The sequence below is a fragment of the Epargyreus clarus genome, unplaced genomic scaffold (genome assembly GCF_041222505.1).
Source record: "Epargyreus clarus isolate Ecla_fem2 unplaced genomic scaffold, WU_Ecla_fem_2.2 ptg000001l, whole genome shotgun sequence".
In the NCBI taxonomy this organism is placed as follows: Eukaryota; Metazoa; Arthropoda; class Insecta; order Lepidoptera; family Hesperiidae; genus Epargyreus; species Epargyreus clarus.
In genome coordinates, this window is record NW_027332209.1 from 394477 (window position 1) to 416350 (window position 21874).

At 35.7% G+C, this 21874-nt stretch overlaps 1 protein-coding gene across 2 annotated transcripts; it reads left to right on the forward strand.

The window, feature by feature from the left end:
- The first annotated feature begins 1335 nt into the window (after nt 1-1335).
- On the forward strand, nt 1336-20819 carry LOC140742428 (uncharacterized). 2 transcript variants are annotated; one of them, XM_073073381.1, is made up of 3 exons: nt 1336-1636; nt 11851-14462; nt 20690-20819. In XM_073073381.1, exons 2-3 carry the CDS (start codon nt 11851-11853, stop codon nt 20799-20801), a joined length of 2724 nt encoding a protein of 907 aa, XP_072929482.1. In that variant the 5' UTR covers nt 1336-1636; the 3' UTR covers nt 20802-20819. The 2 variants fall into 2 exon arrangements, with proteins under 2 accessions (XP_072929482.1, XP_072929475.1); XM_073073374.1 differs by having other exon boundaries at nt 1337-1615.
- The last annotated feature ends 1055 nt before the right edge of the window (nt 20820-21874 follow it).

The window sequence follows — 21874 nt, forward strand, 5'->3', positions numbered from 1 at the left end:
TTATGGCATAGATAAGTATAGATATCTCACCGCCTTGTAATTGAAGGAAGCCATTAAATGGCTTAAACGGCCGACTATGTGTCAGCCATTTAATGGCTGGCATGCTGTAATTTACGCGGAACAATGTCGACATGTGCAGTTAAGTGCAAAAACACGAAATCGAAGAAAAAATGCGGAGAAATATCGTTTCATTCTTAAATGATCTAAAAACTACATTTTTTTAAATTTTCAAACACGAAAATAGATGATAGTAATAATTTCAATTGTCAAAACTGGTTACATTTTCTTGTTAGGGCTGAGTAATCTTTACTAATCTATGGGTGTTAGTTGTATTCAGCTTCTTATGAATGCTTCGATGTATAGGTATTTTTGAATCCTTAATATGTTCATCTACTTTTGGAGCTGACTGTACCTTATACAATATGATCGTCGTCAACTCATTACTGTTCCACTGCTGGGCACGGATCTTCTCTCAGTGTAAAAGGGATTTAGGGCGTCCACCACGCTGTCGAAGAAAAAATTGGTAGATTTTACACACATTTAAGAAGTCGTTTTATATAACTCCTAAGGCTGTAAGTGTCAATAATATGTCATCCTTAAATTCTTATATGCACATAACTTTAGAAAATCGTAGGTGCGTGATAGGGCTTGGATCCTCAAATTTTCCAATTGTAAGTCCGAGTTAAAGCGATTAGGCTAGTAAAAAGGCTGTTTACAACATGGTAAAACTCTTATGTCGAGTCTGGAAAAATGAAATACAAGTCATCGTAACCTTTGCATGTTGTCCGATGTATTTGAGTTTCTGAAGATGTCTTTAGAAACTAATACAATGAAGTGTTTGTCGGTGATTTGAAAATATTTGATCTTTAAGCACACAAGCTTATTTGCTTGAAACTTAAACGTAGAGATGCTTTTTAATTTTTTCGTATGAATGTGTACAGATTAATCATAAAGACGGACAAACCGCTTTTGACTAAGTTTTCACGAAGTACTCTATGACAATATACTGAGCTAAATTTATTGTATTATAACAAATTGTTAAATGTCTTTAATATAAGTCTCTATCTATCTCTACCATTTGAATACAATAATTTATAGAATTGAATTCATTCGAATCACAGAATTTGTGTGGAATTGTGAATCTTCTCTTTTTATCCGGCTCCAAATTCCCAAGTTATTTACGTAAGTTAAAAATCAGATTTTTGTTAAGCCCCAGTTCAATTCATACAATAAATTTTATATCCGCAAAATGTATGTCAAACACCAAATTGTTAAGATATCTCCCGCCACTCGCACCAAGTGAATGAGCTTACACAACACGCGGTGGCGGGCGCCACCGCTTTCCTCCGCCAGTTGCACCTGATCCGCCGGCGCACCAACCCGACACCACGTGACATCACGTGACACCACACCACCAAGTGACTTTGACAGCCAGTGACTTTTACTATAAGGATTTTTTTATTGTCTGTGGATTCTTTTTTTTTAATTGGGATAACGGTTGTATTTTTGAGTATAGTTTGAACTAGCGGGTTAGTGAGAGTGGTTAGTTTGAAAGTGAGACCGGAGCATGCGCCTGCGCTGATTTTCACTTTCTACGCGACGGGACACAGTGACGGTGAGTGTCCGATTGTGTAATGTATGCTCTAACTTACCATTGAATAATTTATATTTATGTTTTAGACATGTTTATGTAATTATGATATTTTATCAAGTACTTAATAGGTTTTAAGTAGTAGTAGTAGTAGTAGTTTGACTAACTTTTTAATGTTTTCATGAAATTATTTAAATTACGAAAACTTTTATAAATCAAATTGTAAACATTACCTCCAGTTACAGCTATAATAACTGTTATTTATACTTTCTCATACTTTTATTTATTTTATTAACGAATCACTTTTGTTCCTTGAAAACTTACTTTCGGCAATTTTAAAAATAGAAATTTCTGGTCTAAATTATAATAAATTATGAATTTATATTGAATTATTAATTTATTTCAATTTTGTCAGTTTTAGTTCACTTAATATTAATCCATCATACCCAAACATCAAAACATTAAGCGTTCTATAAACCTCAAATGATAAGACCTAATTTTGTACCAAGCGCCAAACAAAACTTAAATCGTAAACAAACCACTGTATATTACAATTTAAACCTTGCCACTATAACGACACGACATAAACTCATTTAACAAGAACATAGGATCGCTTTCCTACCCAACAACAAAATACTCTGATTCGATGTCCACACGCTCATTACGAATAAACTAAACCAAAATGTATTATATATCTTATTCATAAAGTATCAACATGAACAAGTGTATCCTATTGGTAATCGATGTACAGACAACAAAAACGATGGAATTGTGTAACATTATTGAGCGGGTGATGTGATATTGCTCATGGGAACTAGACCATAAAACCATTGTAAAGCTGCCGTTTCACATAATGTTTCCTGAGCGATTGAATTTGACAGTAGCTACTGCTTTTTAAAATCGTCACAGTCATCACTAACAGGTTACTATGGTTTTATAACGAGGTACCTATAGGTTTTTTTTTCATAATGAGGACGTTTATGGTAATAGAAGTAATAATATGCAATGCAACTGACCAAGTTTGGATTAGTAAACTTCTTATTACTAGAACTTTCGAATGTGTGTTCCTTTAATATTTTCTTTCACTGTAAAATAAATGAAATATAATTTCATATACCATGCGCGCATAATCAGACTTCAAATTTAGACACTGGGTAATTTCTTACCTTAAATATGTCGCGTTGCTGTTTAAGATTTAGGAACCCTATGGAATTAATTAGGTATGGAATGATTACGAGTGAAATTGACTGAAAATTCTCTCCTGCTCTTAAGCATGGATCTCAGATTAAAAACCATACTTCAATACTCTGAGGCTGTTTATTTAATAGGAATATTATTTTCTGGCAAATCTTCCTAAGGTCTTTCCCTTCGCCGTTGAAAAAAAATGATGAATAATTGTTCCTAACGCACGAAACTGAAAACAATGTATGAATTTAAAGCCTCTGAAACATGTGTTGAACTAGGAGACCCAGCTAGGAGACGCTCGGTTACACCCGAAGATGGATAATTATATACAAATACTACGTCTTTCGTCTACATTTACTAAAAATCACATTGATTATATCGACGTTCCCAAGAAACAGTTATTAGCAAACTGTAGCACGTCGAATGGCGATAACATCAATTGTTACACACCATTAACCATCCCATTTTGGGTCAGGCTCTATCAGTCATTCGGCACACTCCGCACTCGCCACGACGAGAAGGTCACGATGGCCGCACTGACCTAAATGTTTCAACTCATTTACATAATTCACATACATACACCTACATACTGCATTTTTGATAATCTGACCACTTATCACACAAATTATTTATGTAATAAAAATGATTGATGATTCCAAATAATGGATTACTGGCCTAACCGCGATCGATCACGGATGACATGATAGAAATATGTGTGTGGCTTAGTAAACATCGACAATTAAAATATGTTTGCGTAGTAGTGAGGTTTAGAACGAAACCACTCTTCTCGTGGAAGAGGATTCTTCTAGCGAAGTTATTCAACCACTAATGTACTGCTATTATCAATGCATAGCATTGGACTCTATGACTTCTATGACAGTTTAATAGACTATAGATAATTTAAAGATAACATATTTTGTAGCTTGACTGCGGGCACACTGTAGACTTAACGTTATTGCTTAATTTTGAAGAAGGCTTTCTAGCTTAATCCTAATCTATTTAGAAATCTATTGTGATTTACAGAGTCACTCACAGGTCAAAGGTAGTGTCCATTTCTTAGGTTGACAACACGTTTGCTACTTCCATTTTAGAAAACTATGTTCCAAAATATTCCTATGACCTTTTTCCACCATTACCGTCAACCCATAATTGTCCTTTCTGATGCATGATGATGCATGTCTCGCAGAGCGAAAGGGATTTAAGCCATACTCCACCGCGCTGGCCAAATGCGAATTAATAGACTTCACACATACAAAAGAGGTGGTTATTTCCTCCGCCGTTTTAGCAAGCGATTAAATGAACTCCTAATACGCTCCTAACTTGAAAAACCAGAGCCTGGGATTCGAATCTCGAATTACTATTGAAAGTTTCTAAGCATTAGCTATCACAGCTTTTCCACCACACAAACAAACAACACGACTCAAACGCTGAACAAGCCAGTCCCGCCCACCAGATAGCTACCGGGAGACCGGAGAACCCATTGTGCTTGCAACCTGCTGGTTTCTATTGTCTAATTCAACGCGGAGAAATCGCATGCAGATTCAAATAAACTCATTTATTTGCATGACATCCCATCTCATTGTTCTCGTATATCTTTATGCTTTTATTTGGTAAGACTAATGATAATGAAGCTGTTAACTACAGCAGACGCTGGAGATCTCTAATAAACTAAGTATCGTAGTCTGCTCGTGGATTTAAGAAAGTTTTAGATTCCCAAACAAGGAATCAGCATAAAGAATATAAGTTTGAAAACATTTTACGTAATCAATGAGTCGATTTTTATAAAGATGAATGATATAAGTGATTTTACAGTTTAAACTTTAACCCTATTTTGTGTGGCTTTAAGCTCATCCAACATTTTTTCTGTCTGTTACTCGTATTCAGACATAAATATTAAATTATAATTTGACGACGGTGAATATTAAGAAACTTTTGGGCGGATAAAAAACTGTTGACGGAAGTACCTACATAGTTATACTTAGGGTTAAGGTTATTTAAATAACTTACAACGAATTTACTTATTGAATACACCTTTTGTTACTTGTTTCTATATTCATTTCTTCTATTCTAATAAATATAACTTGATTTTATTTCGATTTTTTTGATAAACAGGTATATAAAGCACTTAATTATTGATTGTAAAACTTCCAGCATTTGCTAAAATCCATAGCACAGAGCTGACTCATCTCAAGTCGCGTAACGCTCATTAATTCGCAACCTCATTATAACGAAAGTGAAATTTAAAATGGAATTAGACGTATAAATAAATCATAATTATATTAATTTATATGAATGTTAAGTCATCATTTTAAAGTGCATAATTAGGCAGTATTCGCGATACTAATTAAATAATAACAGCGAGCCATGTGTGGTTATAATTGGCGATTGGTGGTAAATTTTGTTTCGCAATCACTCAGCGTGAGAACTACTCACGAGGTTCATCAACCTCTTACTATTAAAGACCTGTGAGTGAGGATCGCCTTTCAGGATCTGCGAACTTGGCCATCCATTGCGTTGGCTAAGTCCGAATTGATAGGGATCACATACCATAGTGTTCGGAAGATCATGGTATAGTCAGTACGGTTTGACCAGGAGGGCACCGCCACATCTATTTATAACGAGAAAGACAAGAAGTCTTTCTCGTTTCAGTGAAACAGCGTGAATGACAGCTTACATATAAGAAGACCATCTTATTCCTCGGGACTGGCAATGTATCTTTGGTCAGCTTTAGGTGGAGCAGGGGCTATATGGAGTTGATTACTAATGTTCATATAGACAATGACCAGTTACCATAGTATGGACACGTCTACGGCTTCAAATTTAAAAAAATCTTTGCAAACCTTACGAAAAAAACCTAAAAATCTGGAAACACCTACGGAATTACTGAAAAGTCACACCTTATACTATAATATACTTAACCCAGTTAATTTCTTGAATAATTACCGACAGCAAGAAATAGGTAAATAAATCACATTTACATAAGAACATATGAAAAGTAGGTTACTGGTCGCAATGTTACTTTCTTATCTACAGAAAATTGCAAGATAACGAAACGCAATTCACCTGATAGATAATTTAACACTCTACCCTCTACCTTTATTCCATTTGTGTTTACTCTTAAAATCCTAATTTTAAATCACCTAATGTTTGTCCCAATAAAAATATGTAGGTATTTTATATTTTAAAAATGTACTTTACAACCTAATGTATGTTTAATCACATAAAGGCTACTTACTCGATAGAAAAATTATCGTAAAAAGTGTACTAACAACATTATTTACCTACATACAGAAATACTTATATCGGCAATACATTTTGAAACATATGAGAGGCAAATAAATGAGACTAGTAAATTATTTTATGAATGAGTATTTCCAAAACTGCAAACTTACCTAAATCCGTTTTTCTTTTGATTCTGAAACTCCTACTTCACTCTCGATATCAATATCTTTCAGTGCACTCGTTCGTGAGTAATCGTGAGTCTTCGGCAATTTCCGTGCGCCGCACGCGCCCAATCAGCGTAACATGACGTAACTGCTTTCACTGTTCGCGCCCAAACACGTCGATCGATTCCGATTTTGTAATTATATCGGAATGCGTTGCGTTGCTTTCTTATTTCGAATCGATTCAGTTTCCTTGGTTACGTAACGTCCACTCCGTGGCCGACTTCCGTTTTTGGAGGCATTCTTGACATGATAACGCCATAATACGCCATGTAGAATGTCACCTGGCTTAGCCGCAACGTGGGCATAACCTTGCGTCTGAGTGCAGGTCAAGAGCATATTGGTCATCGCTGAGATTGTAAACATCAGGTTATAAAGGATGTCTTAGATGTATAAATAAAGTCAATGTCCACCTGCAACTTATAAGGGAAACAAGTTAGAATGCAAGTTTAAACATCTTAACAGAAAATGAGCCTCAATTCATTGCGATGTTTTTCTAATTTAGTAAGGAATCCAAAATACTTTCAGCATTTTAATACATACTTTATTATTCAAAGATATGGAAAAAATTCCATAAGTAATAGAATCATAACCATTTCTTCTTACAAGTACTTTTTAAAAGTTCTGTCTTAAGAGGCTTTCCCTTTCGTTTCATAATTCTAGATACTTCGACCAGCTTTTCTCTAGGGAATTACACCGCTTGATGTAATAGTACCGAACGAGGCCTGCAACCAGTTGCATGTGACATGAATAGATAACTATCTTCCAGCAACAGTTCGCACGATGCCTGAACAATCGATCACATATTGTGCAACGTTGCCTTAATGCCACAAGCAATGCTCGATAATGTGGCAATAGTTGCAATAGTTCACTAACTACGGGGCCCTACTCTGTTACAAAAGGCTGCCTTACAATTTGATGGGAAAATGCAGTGGTGCGCTTTGCTAATATTAGCATAGGGTTGCTACTTCAACCGTCACGAAAGATAATAGGGATGCGAAATGATTTTTTTTTATTTAGCACCTAAAACAATGTTTTGTCGACATTTTGATTTAACTATCAATTATAATATTAAATTCAAGCTGGGTAGAATTTTAATAGTAAAAACATTCGCCATCTTTACTTATCTACAAAAATAGTGGCTCTACATATCTAAGATGCTGAGCTTAAGACACATTTTGGACAAAATAGTGACTTTAATTGGATGGACGAGCTGGCCTCAAGATATTTTTACGAATATAACCAAAAATAATACTCTACGCTTGGAGTAGGTAATAAAAACTCTACTTACGATATATTTCTTGTCTGGAGCTCATCATATTTTTAAGTAGCAGCCCTTTTTTATAAGAAAGAATAATTTTATAAAACTAAGAATCTTCAGAGTATTCGAGGAATCCGTATTTTTGAATGAAGTTAAAAATAATTTCATTAAATTAAGTTATTTTCAAACATGGTGCCAACCCTTGTAGAGCTACACAATTCTACCATAACAATGCAGGCGTGCCAGAGTGCCAACCGCCAAATGCCACCGCTTGGCATATTCGCTTATGGTTATAATTGGATGATATTGTTTATAGTAACATAGCACATGATTGAACATAATAGCATAACACTGCACGATTTGTAAATGCCAGTATTTAGACGGTCTATCCATGCGCTAGAATAATGAGAATTGAATGTGCTTTGTTTTTATTAGGTCGTAAAGAATTATTCAGATTCATAACAGATTAGAAACAATTATGTATTGAATCCATTTATTTTTAACTTAACTATGGGAATAGATTGCATAGATTTTACTAACAGTCAGTATGACCAAATATAATATTAAATTAAAATAATAAAAACATATTTTATTAAGAAATAATCAATTCAAAAATCGAGAAAAATATTAGATTTTTATTTTGTAAAATTAGCTTTTCAATAAAACCAATATAACTAACTCTACATTGTACAGCGCTGCATACAACCATAGTATAACTCTGTTATAATTATAATTTATTATTCTGCTATAATTTATTATTGAAACTACAAATCCGATTCCGAGGTGGGCATTCTAATGAGCGGTATCACTTTCATGGTGGCCGGGGTGGGTCGTTCACCCGCCACCGGCCACGCGGCCACGTTGCCACCACTCTCCACTTTCCTTTTGATGGACCAAATCATGTTGATGGAGAGCTTTTCCACGTATGTGCAAACGAGGTAAATTATATGTCGTTTGAGTAATATAATATATTGGATGGTAGTGTAAAATTGAATGTAACATTCGATCATCGAGTTACTATGAATAGTGAAAATAGTGAAAATATTACGTAAGTGATAATGAAATATATCTATAGTATCTTCTAAAGTTCAATTTTGGAATAAGTGAAAAACTAAAACTGTGAATAAAAAACATAACTCAAATAAAATAGATTGGTTTCGTACATATTTCTGAAGTCGGCGCTCATATTGGACATGCTGTTTACATCCTTATACAATGAAATATATTGATTGACTTCAGAACTATGTACTTAACCAACATATTTTATTTGAATTATTTTTTACTTTGTAGTGACAGAATTCGGTTGTATTTTTTGTTAAAAAAATTTGTAGAGTCAAAGTTTTGTACTACATATTAGTTAAAAAAATAACTCAGACGTATTATTTTAGATGTAGAAAAATATGTACCTAACATAATTTTCTACCGAAACGTTTTCATTATTCTGCTATTAAACATAGTTTTTTTTACATAACCTCTTTACTTTCTCATTCGCAGATGCAAAAAAAACTACAAAAAACTCGAAATACTAAAAATCATTTTCCTTAATAACAACTGTAACTCATTCTCGTAAATACTACAAACTTACTATAGAATAATTCTCAACGTTACACAACGGTAAAAAGCAAAAAAACTTCAACAACAAGCATTTTGCGAAGCGAATTTGCGTGTACATTTTCCTTAACCCAACAAACCGTATCTAAGGAAAACCACGGGCATTGACTTTCATTGCAGCAAAAACTCACTCGGCTACGCGAATATGGGTCAGTTTCTAAGAGATACCATGTGAAACGCACCACAGTTCGCGGGTTTCCACCACAACGCACAATCAACAAGAAACCTTGTGTGAAAGAGAAAAGCCAAGAAGCCAACGGCCTACTATATGGAGTAATGGAGTATGGCATAAGCGACTGAATAATTAGCGTAACCACAAGTTCTTACGGCCTAAGGAACGAGTTTAGCAGATACTATTGTGGTTTCATTGTGGTCGTCGCAATACGTAAGCGTACGTAAACAATAATAGTTCGTAATGTTACTTGGTCGGACAATAGGTAAAGGAAATAAACGCGAAGAAGCCTACATGCGTGTGATCTTCATAATGTAATAAAATGTGTTCAGACTATTATTACAGCCCTCAACCTTTCTTAAATGGAAAGAAATGCATTATAATGAATTGTATTTTTAAACATAATGGACGAATCTTTATAATGGACAAATACTTACAAATGTGCGTATCGAAACTTTCGGACAGATTTGACGCAGACGAATAATATTTAGTAATTTATCATCTGGTTATATTTACGCTACTCCATACTTTAAGCTCGCCCTAAAACTTAAATTTGCTTTGGAAGACAAATTTCAGTGTAATCCAAAACATTTGATATAAAAATAGACTTCCAATTTGTTCAATTTTGCATAAAACCTACCAACAAACCAGTCAGCTACAATTAACACCTTTCTTGTGTAATTTCCCTTTTTAATACTACGTAATTTCGGCTTTTCATTTAGTTAATTGACGTGTCTTGTTTGTTTTTGGTTAACCGAAGTTTTTTCCTCTATTATTCATAATTTACCTTTCCAGATTGCGATGCGTATCTTAGCATCGCTACTACAATTATGTCTGCTCTACTTCCCTACGCCTACACTTAACTGAATAAGTGTGTTCGTTATCATAATTATCTTTGTTTAAACTTTACGCACTCTTATTTGCCATCCAAGTTTCATTTTACGTATTGAAAAACATTTTATAATTAATTTTATGTTTTATTTTTCAAATGCATCTTGTAACGTCTAGAAAGTGAAGTCTTATTAAATATTTTTTATTCACTGTCATATTTAGAGGCAGAAAGAAAACTGCAAAGCAATAGAGCCTTATTTTAATTCAACACATACATAGAAAACAAAACAAAATATTACACGTAACTATTTACTTATACAGTAGGTATACGTATGTTTTAACAAGAAATAACATTGTAATTAAACATAAAATCTTGTATAAATATTTCTTAAGTAAGTATTTAAATTTCACTTTTTCTTATAAAACATTGGGCTTAGAAAATCTTCATTGTATTGCTCCATCATTCCTACAGGTACGATAATATTTATTTACAATATTGAAGATGATTACTTGAATTTAAAGTAACTCCAATCCACTTAGCACGTACTCGTAATCTACTACCTACTAGGTCTATAATGGCCGGTAAGTGTAATGTATTCGTGGCAATGCAGTAAATATGTCTACACTGGTCGTTCATAACGATTACCTGTGAATTTTACGAGAAATTCACGCGAATTCAATCCGTTTGATTGTCGCCGATGCGTCTGTTTGACTAGATGTGGTAAGCTTGTGCTAAAAATGACTATATGCTACAAAGGTGCGAAAATTGCAAATACTCCGCCATGTACTTAGAAAGCGATTGAAGATGCCGGTATCACCGATGTTTTCTCTGTAGGTATATCTTCCAGAAGCTTCCAAAAGCAGATACTATACGCACATAAAGATACCGAACATCATCTATTCCTACCTGAAAACTATTTTATTACAACTTATACCACATATTCAGTGACCGATGAATGGAACAAGAAAAGTCACTCTTGCAACACATCCACTAAGACGCTAATGCGATAAGAAATAAATAAAATAGGAATGATTTATAGCTAACACGGTATACGTGCGACCAAAGACGATGCACGTTAATGGTTAGACTAAAATTAAGATAAACATCGCCTTCTTTAAACTCCACTTATTTCAGAATTCTTCAAGTTCCATGGTTTCCACACTATCATTTAACGACCGCAATTTATTCCATCAATTTTATACAAGTAACAATCTAATGAAACAATTACTGATGCTCATCACTACAAATTACTTAACTAGATATTTTTTTCTATTTCAAGCATAACATTAGTAAAATTACTTGGGTAAATTGGACAGCAAAAAAATTTAATCAGTTAATCGTACATTAATGACAGAAGAAACATATCTAAATGTGGTGTAAATGTCACATATGGTCATAACGTTAATTAAACACGTACATGACTTTCTAATAAAGAACGCATCTTTGCAATGCGCAATATCAGTATGATACGTTGGAAAACCCGCACACCCCAATAGTTTCCACTGTTGCTTTCTCTCGTAAATCAAATTGTAGCAAATTCTAGCTTTCGTGTTTCTGTTTGAAGACACGCTCGATCTATTTTGCAATCAGATAAACGCAATATTTTACTACTTAAGTATGTTAGCATTATTTAGTTATGTTTTATACTTTATGCTAAATTGAAGACGATAGTTAACGTATTTATATAGATATTATCCGAATCTACTGTCGTAATTCATAAAAACAAGCAATATAAATTTATGTCTTTTGTTTCAGATGGCTCCCGTAAGCCAAATACGGATATGTGCTGTGGTGTGGCTGTTCTGCACGGTACTCAGCACATCAGGAGAGCCCAGTGAACAGAACACCACTACCACGAAGGCCATACGTACGACTATTCTGCCATCACGGACCACGCGGACAGAACTCAAAGTCTCAAGAAGTTTGAACCCCCACGACACGCAGACGCTAAACGTCAGAACAAAATCGGGTCATGTCACTCAACTAATTGTGAAGAAAAAGGATAAGTCAACCACACATAGTAGCAGCACGACTGTAGCCCCTACGACTATACCAGTGAAAACCACGTTACCGAATGTCAGGGTGAACAATACAAATGACGAAGTAAAAAATAAAACAGACTCAAGAGATCAAAGAAAACTTAACTTCGGATCCGTCAATAGCGAGCTAGCAGGATTTGATTACTATTTGAATCGCAACAAACATGACGAATTCAGTGACATCAAGGCTGAATATGGAAACTGGTCTCCGGTTTCTGTGTATCCGGAATCTCATATTCAAGAAGATGGTGGAAAGCCAGAAACTGATCCAGAAACTTCCAGCTACTACCCAACGTATGATAACGAGAAGAGAACAGATAATAAGAAAGTATACATTACTTCCACCAGTTTTATGGACTATGGTGGGCCTATTAAAAGCTATAGGTTTGATCCCCATAACCCAGTTATAAAGAACGATAGGAACCCAGTTTATATCGAAGTTGTCAGCACTAAAGTTTCGCCTGATGGCGAAGCAAAGTCATACAATGTGCCAGACCCAGTGGTAGTCAGCTCGGAGCCTATGTACATAAAAAAGGCCATAGAAAAATACAACAAGCGTGGAAGGTCTATTCTAACATTGGGTGATGATGGTATTCCAGAAATACAAGGTATCAGAGTGCCCGATGATGAATCTGATAAAAAGACGTGGCGTAATGCTCGAGTTGTCAATGGAGAACTGTTGCCTTACCCTGAAGGTTACACTCCACCGAAAGCTATCCCAGAAGCGGATGTTTACCCAGATTTATCAGCTACTGAACCTCAACAAAACTTCGGGCCGTTTACCAAAGAAGACAATTATGAACCTAAAGATGGTCCATTCACCAAATTCGATAACATAAAATTCAACTCCGATGATGTAATCGGTACATATATTGCAACCGACAATAATTATCCTTATGTATACAAACTGAAAAAAGACAATCATTACTTGAAATCCGGATACGGTCCGTTCACTAAAGCTGATAATTCGAAAGTTGCTAATTCAAAACTCATCGAGTACATTAAGCAAATAAACGAACAAGAATCAAAACGAGATTACTTCAGTGGACGCAGTTCTAGAGCTCATACAGGCGATCTGGATTATGCTGAGAGTCACATTCAGAGACGCATGCTTCAACACCCTGGTGAAGTGAACTTTCCTAACTCAGTAATGTACACTCCTAAGAACGCAAAACCAGGCTTCGATGAGAGCGTTAGAAATCCGGTTCTACAATATGCTCATCCTGAACTCGGCGTGCAGCCTGCGAAAGCTACTAGAGATAACATCGAGAACTACGAGAATAAAGAAAGGAAAGTGAAGTACTACACAAATGTCCCTAAAAGCGCTCATCCTTATCCAATTGAACCAGTTAACGGATATGGTCAACAACGATCCCAAAGCACGATTCAAGCTCCATCAAATAGATATTACGAAGATGAATACAATAAATTTTCTTATTACGACCATAGCCACAGCCCTAAGTATACGCCGTACAATTACGGTTACATCAAAAGAGCGCCTGAACCATCGTTGTGGAAACGCTTCACTGATTCTATGAAAGACACCATCAATACTGCAAGTCAAACGGTCCATCAACTAACCAGGCCTATTATAGAGCCTATTGCTAAAGTGACGCAACCTGTTTTTGACCCTCTTGTGGAAGCCACGCAGAAAATTACACACAACTTAGGTTTATATCCCTCCAATTCCATACAAAGTCAAAGATATGCTCAAGACAAGATAGGTGTAGCGGCTGCAGCATCAGGAGCGCCCGCAATGCTACCCGCTCTCGGCCTTATGGCCGGAGGGGCAGCGCTGGGTCTCGGAGCGGTAGCTGTTGGTCGTCTTTTCGACGTAAATTTAATGCGCAGTGGCAATCTTGACGATGATATTGACGATAAATTAAATAAAGAACACAAAAGATCATTTGCGGATGCACCTTATGACATTGACAGGAAAATCTTAAGTAGACAAAAGTTCTTCGACGATAACTACAAAATGCCCAGTGAAAACGTCTATGTAGTTATGTCTCCCGACGGTTCTGATAGTAGTCGTGCTAAGCGTGATGTGTTTAGCATCTTCCACGAGCCCTACCAAGGTGTATACAGGACGGTGCGACGCAGACGTAGCGTCAAACGGTCTTTGGCGGAAGACATGTCAGATGAGCTGCAGCACATAGACAGTAACCCGACACCGTCAAGTCTAAACGCAGCAGCCCTGGACATAGTGAAACAAACAGATTGGAGAGACTCGCAGTGCGCCAAATTGACATTCTGCAAAGTTCTCACGTCGCAACCTTCGGACTCAATGTTCGCGATGGAAAAGAAGATGGAATCGTTGCTTAAAATGTAAGTAACCATTCACATTCACTATAGTGTGTGTCTCATTGTTATATCACTAGTCACGTAGCACGTACGAATGGCGTAAGAGAATCAAATGTCCATGTCTTCGTACCGGTTTTGTTCCGTTTCATTGCCGTCTCTCTAATGGCTGGAAACGAGTTTGAAATCCGTGTTGACATTCCACGTACAATTTCTACGATGTTACGAAAGCATAATCCCGGCACTAAATAAAATGTGTTAAGCCATTAAAAAACCCATAAAGCATAAATAAGACGAGATCTAAACACATACGACTTTCTAGGCGCGAGTACATTACTCTAAGCAATATAAATTCAGCATTAGGGAAAGAAGTGCGCCATGGTACCCATATCCATTTCTTATGTAGTAGGTACTTACCTCACCGATATCTTTTTCGATGACAGAAAACGTTCAGTCTAATCTATAACTATATTTTTATTCAAATATTAGAGAGCGTATTTATTAAACAAAAACAACACATAACAGTTTAAATACAATCCTATTAAATAATAAACCATTTACTATTACTCTTTTATTATTGTAAATATAGTATTTGAAAGTATTTTGTTAATATTCTGATTGTTTTATCACAGTTTTCTCGATTGTTCTCGAAGAAAACAATCTGCTGAAAAAAGCTAAACTAAGTTGATCAACTAGAACCGCGATGAAAGCGAAAGCGATTATGCAGTTTCAATAAATTAGTAATTTGCATTAATTAATTCATTAATCCGTCGGCGACTCGAAGTCTAGATGTTAAAATAATACTGGTTTCTATAACGTCCATAATATTATAATGAATTGTCATTGGCGGCTGGACATTTACATATCTAAACAACAATTTCCTGACGTGATTGACTCATAACACTGAACAAATTGATATATAATGATCACATCTGGGATCTAACAGTTAAATTGAGTAGAGTACGGACAATCACAGATGATTTACTAAACAAGAAAGCCTCATAATTAATAAACTCCTATTTTTAGCTAATAACAGCAGTGTTACGCGCTGCTGTGTTCCGGTTTGAAGGGTGTGGTAAGGGAGACAGACTTTTCCGAGGCGTTCCAGCTTAGTCCTCAGGGGTAGCGGCGCATCTGTGGCCGACCTCAGGTAGGAATATCTAATCCTATCTGGCGTTGATTACAGATGTCCATGGGCGGCAGTAGCCACTTACCATCAGGTGGACTGCATGCTCGTCTGCTACTCCTATATCACAAAAAAAAACTTGGTGGGTTATCACAACATTCAAACCAGAACTCAGTAACACTCCATCTCAGATAGAAATAAGTGTGGCAATAACCAGTTTAGATCCATATTAAACATTTTATATATAAAGAATCGTAGACTTGAGATCATTCGAAAAACAAGACAAAACATGGAAAAAACATAATCGACGCACATATCTACTGTTTCGTAAAAAATATCTCTCAATAAATTTAAAGTCGCTTCTGTAGTATTCTATAGTAATTAGTATTAGCTAATTACTACACACTACTGTTGATGTTAAACAGTTGTTTTATCTCATAATCAGTGACTAGCCAGGCGCAACAACCTCGTGTACACGATAGTGATGATAAAAAGGCTATCTTAGATGACCTCCATTTTGAACATATAAACAAATACTTATGTACGTGTGCTTAGAATGTTGCGTTAATTTCATATATTATTAATTAATTAAGTTCGGAACCTTGCAAGCAATGGAAAATAATTGTACCTCAGATGTTATCATATGTTTTAGAATTATAACCTCACGCAATTCGTAAACATAGAAGATGTAAGGTGGCTAGATCTTTCGTGGGCAACTGTATTCGCTACTACAATAAAATACCCGACCACATTTTGAATCTCACAGAAAAAAAGTTTAAACATGTCGTTAAACTAACGCTATGTAAAAAAGCGTACTATAAAGTAAGTGATTATTTGACTGACAAAACGGTGTGGTCTGAATTAGCTCCAGCTCCACATGTACCATTACGTTAAGTTAACATTGTCAAAAACATTTTTTTAAAAAGATGTGTGTTATGGAGTTTCTTTCGCCGCTTCTTCTCCATAACGAAACACCTTGTGAAGTGGTGGTAGTTGCTTTGTCATTCAAAAAGTGATCTGTAAAGAACCTATTTTGAATAAAAAAATTTGATTTGATTTGATTTGAACGTATCATGCAGAGCTTCCAATGTTACACTGCGCCGTTGCAGTTTTGAAAACGTCAATAAGAACCTTTTTCAGTTGGTAGAACTTTTTGTAGTTCTACTCCAGAGACTCTACCGTCATACCTACAAGTATTACTACCTTGTAATAGAATAGCAGTAATTGCATTGCCCTGATCTGGTTTGAACAAACTCTTGACGCATTGAAATTTAGTCATCAATTTTAGCAACTCATCTATTGCAAAAAATATCTACATGTAAACAAGTGTTTATCAACGTAGTTGTAAATACGTTAATAACACGTATTTGCAAGCGCCCCTGGACAAATGCCAATTTATGACTCGAAAGGAAAAACAATAAATAATGAAATTCTTTCAAATTTGAATTGCGCTGGTGATGCATCCCGAACTGAATGATTGAAAACATTTCATTATATTTTGTTCTTGGTATCCCGTCACGTACTTAACGTCCGACTAACCCTTGGGTGCTCTTCAGGATCCTGTAACCACTATCGGTAAATATAATGTTTATTCCGATTACGGAACCTTTCACAATGTTTAGTGCGGGTGTCCTACTGCATTGCACGGATCTCCTCTAACAGTGAGAGCAAATTAATTTATAGTATTCACATAAAAGAAAATCAAAAGTGTTTGCGGGATTCGGACCTCGGACTCCCTATTTAACAGGCCGAATTTCAACCACTAAGCCAATTGCTATTGATACCCAATTACAATTAATTTATTTTTAACATCTTTTAGCATTACATCCTAGCAATATTCCTATCATTGTTCCAAGCACTATACGCATGTGGCTACCGATCAAATCTGCGTGAAGTCCCCATCGCGCCTTCGGCAGAGCTTTCATAACAGGGTATCATCATGCAAGCAGTCCACTCGCCACTTTCTCGCGTCACGTAACTGTCCACTAGTTCCACACGACCATGTTACTAATCGCCACGAAATTCACACCAACGAAAGTGCTTTGAAAGTAAAAGTTGATACGGAACAATGGACACCGCGTGGAAATCGTATGGGATTGTGGTTTGCTAATAGACACTTTGTTTGTAATTAAGTCATCAAAATAATTCGTGGAACTGAGCTCCCACGATTAAAACTGTCATTTGTCCCTCATTACAAAGAAGTTAATAGTACTATTTTGTGATAGTAGTGCCATCAAACCTAGTCGAGATTTTCAACAGGCAAATGCGTCAATGATAGTTGGGATTACCTTATTCTACATAAACTATTCCCATTCTTAGCTCACTCGTATATCCCGTGCTAGCTTAGAAACTTGGCATCTCAATCTGGTGGTCCGAAGTTCGAATACCAGGCTTCTCCCGCTCAGTTTTGAAAGTTATGTGCATATTGCATTCAGAAATTAATCATAAAACACTGTCATAAAACAGTGAAAAAATCATCGCGAGTGGGAACTCTACCAACGCGCATTTGGACTGGAAATACCCCTCTGACTCTAAGAGGAGACTCATGCCCCGAAATGACCAACCAATGTTCCAATTTAGTTATTCCGGGGTGCCAAGATACCAACGCATATCTGGCCGTTCTCAAGTAGGAATCTAACATTATCTGGGGTTGATTATAGATGGCCATGGGCGGCAGTATCCACGTGCCATCAGATGGACTGTATGCTCGTTTGCTACTTCCATACGATACAAAAGGGACAGCTTGTGGTTTAAAGTAATCTGTATAATATTACTCGCTCCCAGCATTAAAATGTTTACATTGATGTAAGTACACCATGTTGGTACTAACACTGACTCATCAGCCTGAAATAAGAAATAACACAGTGGACATAGGTACTACAATTATTATGGTCAACGATTATAGAGTTACTGTTGCCTTTATTTACTCAATAAGGTTTTTTATTAACGTAGTGATCGGAATTTCATTATAACAATTAAAGTAATGAGTTATATTTTTTTGGTTTGAGAGGAATTTTAAAGCTAAATAAAGAGTTAAGTAACAACTGTTACAATACTATTTATAAATAATTTAAAAAGTCAGAAAGCATTTAATAATTGTGGTATTTATTCTTCTTGTACCTATTTCTTTGATTAATGTTAATTTAGGTAGGTGTATAATTATTGTTTAAATCATCTCAAAAGCATACTTTCTTTGAGACTGCAATCCAACGATGAAATGAAAAGACCGCTTCTAAGTAGCTCAATTTTAATGAGATACAGGCAAAACTCGTATAAAAAATACCGTCCAAGGAAAACCGCTGACCGCATTTATTTAATTAACATCCGACGACAGTCACACACGTAATATCACATAACGCTTACATCACGTTTTCGAATTCAAACGGCGAATAAAAAAACGAAATGATCATTTTTTTGCCCCGTCAGCCGTCAGACCGCTTGCCGCCAAAACGTAACCTACTGAGTTACGTAATAAAGATGGCGGCGCGTTCGGATACGCGCAAACACACGACAGTGAAAGTGGTCATGCCGCATTCTGTCAGTGGAAAACCTGTACAAATAAACGTTTGTTTATACTGTGAAATAATGTCGAAACATTACATAGGCTGACTATGGAAAGCTTGACTTATAGTCGTGCCATTAAAGAAATGGTCTTTTATGTTAGTGCGATAACAAATATTTAGGTAGGTACATATTTTCATATATAAGTTACATGGATAATCAAAGAACTATAATTAAGCATTACGAATTCATTATTGATAAATAGCTGATCCGTGTGAGCAACAAAAAAATAATTAAAGCACTTCATAAGTTTCATGACATATTTTTTACTATTACGAACACACATACCACCTCATAAGCCACTATTTTAAATATATAAAATACAGCAACTTCTAACTAAATTTATCACAAAATCAACCATTTGCAACAACAAAAAATTATGTCTGAAAATACCGATCCGTGAAATTCCGTGAAAGCGGAACCAACCGCACGCCCTTCAATGAATCACTGAGCGAATCGCAACACACTTCACACACCTGTCGCAAATACTTTTCCTTTTTAAGAGACATATCTACATTAAATAAAAATTACGAAACATTGTGTGTTAAATAAAAAAAGTCGGTCAAGTGTTCAGTTTGCTATTGGTTCCGCGAGGGAAATACTTACTTCCTTTTGTAAAACAGCAGTTTATGGGCGAATGACTGCGCATAAATTATGAGTAATGTTTATTAATTAACGTTATATAAACCTTTGTCAGTCAGTGGACACGTATCTTAGTTAATTAATGTCAATTTAACGATAGTCATGTCTTTGATGATTGCGTAAAATAATCCTAGGTGTGTCTAATAACATTCATGTTTAAAGGTTACTAAAAATATAGATTTGATTCCTAGTTATTATTTAGCGAGAAGAATATAGACAGTAAATTAGCGCTGTAACGCCAGGAATATCTGTGCTGTAACACATTAACAGTAGGGTCTTATAATGCGGTTGAGTTACAGTAGCAACTTACTTTAATAAATCCATAAAAAAAAATCTACCCGAACTGTGCTCTCTTGGCGGTTGTACCTCTATAACTTCGAACAATTTGCCAAGGGATAAAATTACGTATTTTTACTCGCCTAGTGGCGGTAATGTGTTGGGTACGTACGTGTGTATCATTCTTCAATACGCCTTACCGTCAATACAACTTAATGAATTGACGAAGTGACGTTTAAATTATGGAAGTGACACATGTATATTTTTAAAAGTCTGGTTGTTTGCTTTATAATAATACTTTTTCAATACTATTACATACATTTCCGAGGCGTTCCAGCTTATTCCTCTGGGATGGCGGCGCATCTGTGGCCGCCCTCAGGTAGGAATATCTAATCCTAGCTGGGGTTGATTAATACTTAGTATCTAACCTACAACTTAAAATTGCATACCTTACCCGGTGAAATATGTTTGAACTTTATAAATTGTACATCATCCTATGTAATACCATATTTATGCAAAAAAGAATTATGATTATGATAACAGATGTCCATGGGCGGCAGTAGCCACTCACCATCAGATGGACTGAACGTCTTCTACTCCTATATTACAAAAAATGCTAGTATTAAACAGTAGTGTATAATGTTTCCAGGATATCGCACGGCGGCGCGGCGAGCGCGGCGGGCGTGGCGCGCCAGCTCGGCGACGTGATGGCGGCCAGCCGCGACCACGACTGCGCGCGCTTCCGCTGCGACGCGCACTGACACCCGCCGAACATGCGGTCGGACACAGCTCACCAGTTTTACAAAAAAAAAAAAAAAAAAAAAAAAAATCGCGGCATAATAATTTATTTATCATAACAAAAATTTCGAATTTTGTGAGCATAAACATTAATTAGCAATTTAATGTATTTTTGAAACTGGTCAAAGTATCCGATCGTGCACTGATATTTTAAGGCAGTTTGTGAGAAAAATGTTTGTGCTTTATTTTTTTAACTTGTTATTCCAGTGAGTAAGCTTTATGCGATTCGATTCGAAATATAAATTTAAAATTAATATTTTATTAACGATAGGATAGTATGTAATAATGATATATTGCGGCGGGCCGCTATCGGAAAGTGCATGTAAATTGCCAGAATATCCAATCATTATTAATTTTTTAATTAATTACATATACAATTACATTTATAAAATGTCGCGAAATAAAGCACAAATTCAATGTGAACTATAAAAACATGGCAACATTGTATCCGGTGGTTGTGAATATGCAGAATGGGTTGCCACTATCATCGAAGGTTTACTATTTTAGTAAAGTTTAAGTAAGATAAATATAATTTATAATGGCTTTATTCAGAGTAAGAGCCCGTTGTTCGACAAAATAATGTGCCGTGACTCGATATTAATAAATTAAAGTGATGATTATATAATAAAATATGGCTCTCTTGTCTCAGTTTCTATATTTTATGTTCTTATGAAATCAATATGAAATGAAACGAAAACGAGAGAAACTTAGGCAAAGAGAGTACAAATTAGCATAATGTTTCTACGAACAGACGAGTAAGCTTTTGTATTTTTATAACGATTAATAAATACTCGGGTTCGTCTCTTACTGGGGACTTCAACAAATAATCCCATGAAATAAGAGTAAGGCAAGAAATAAATAGGGTCCTAACATTTAATAAGAAAATACTCAGGCTGACTGCCCATTGGCTGCTATCGCCCGAGCGATAGTTGCGTAACCCACGATATTGTCTCTTAAGCTACTGACAAGTTACTTATTCAGACAAATCGTTTGAGCAACCACAGAACGGCACATATTCGATTTATACCGTGTAACG

Excerpts from the sequence above, each read along its gene's own strand:
- LOC140742428 (XM_073073381.1), top strand. The coding sequence starts at position 11,851 with ATGGCTCCCGTAAGCCAAATACGGATATGTGCTGTGGTGTGGCTGTTC. Across the intron at positions 14,463-20,689 it reads ATGGAATCGTTGCTTAAAAT|GATATCGCACGGCGGCGCGG; the intron begins GTAAGTAACCAT and ends TAATGTTTCCAG.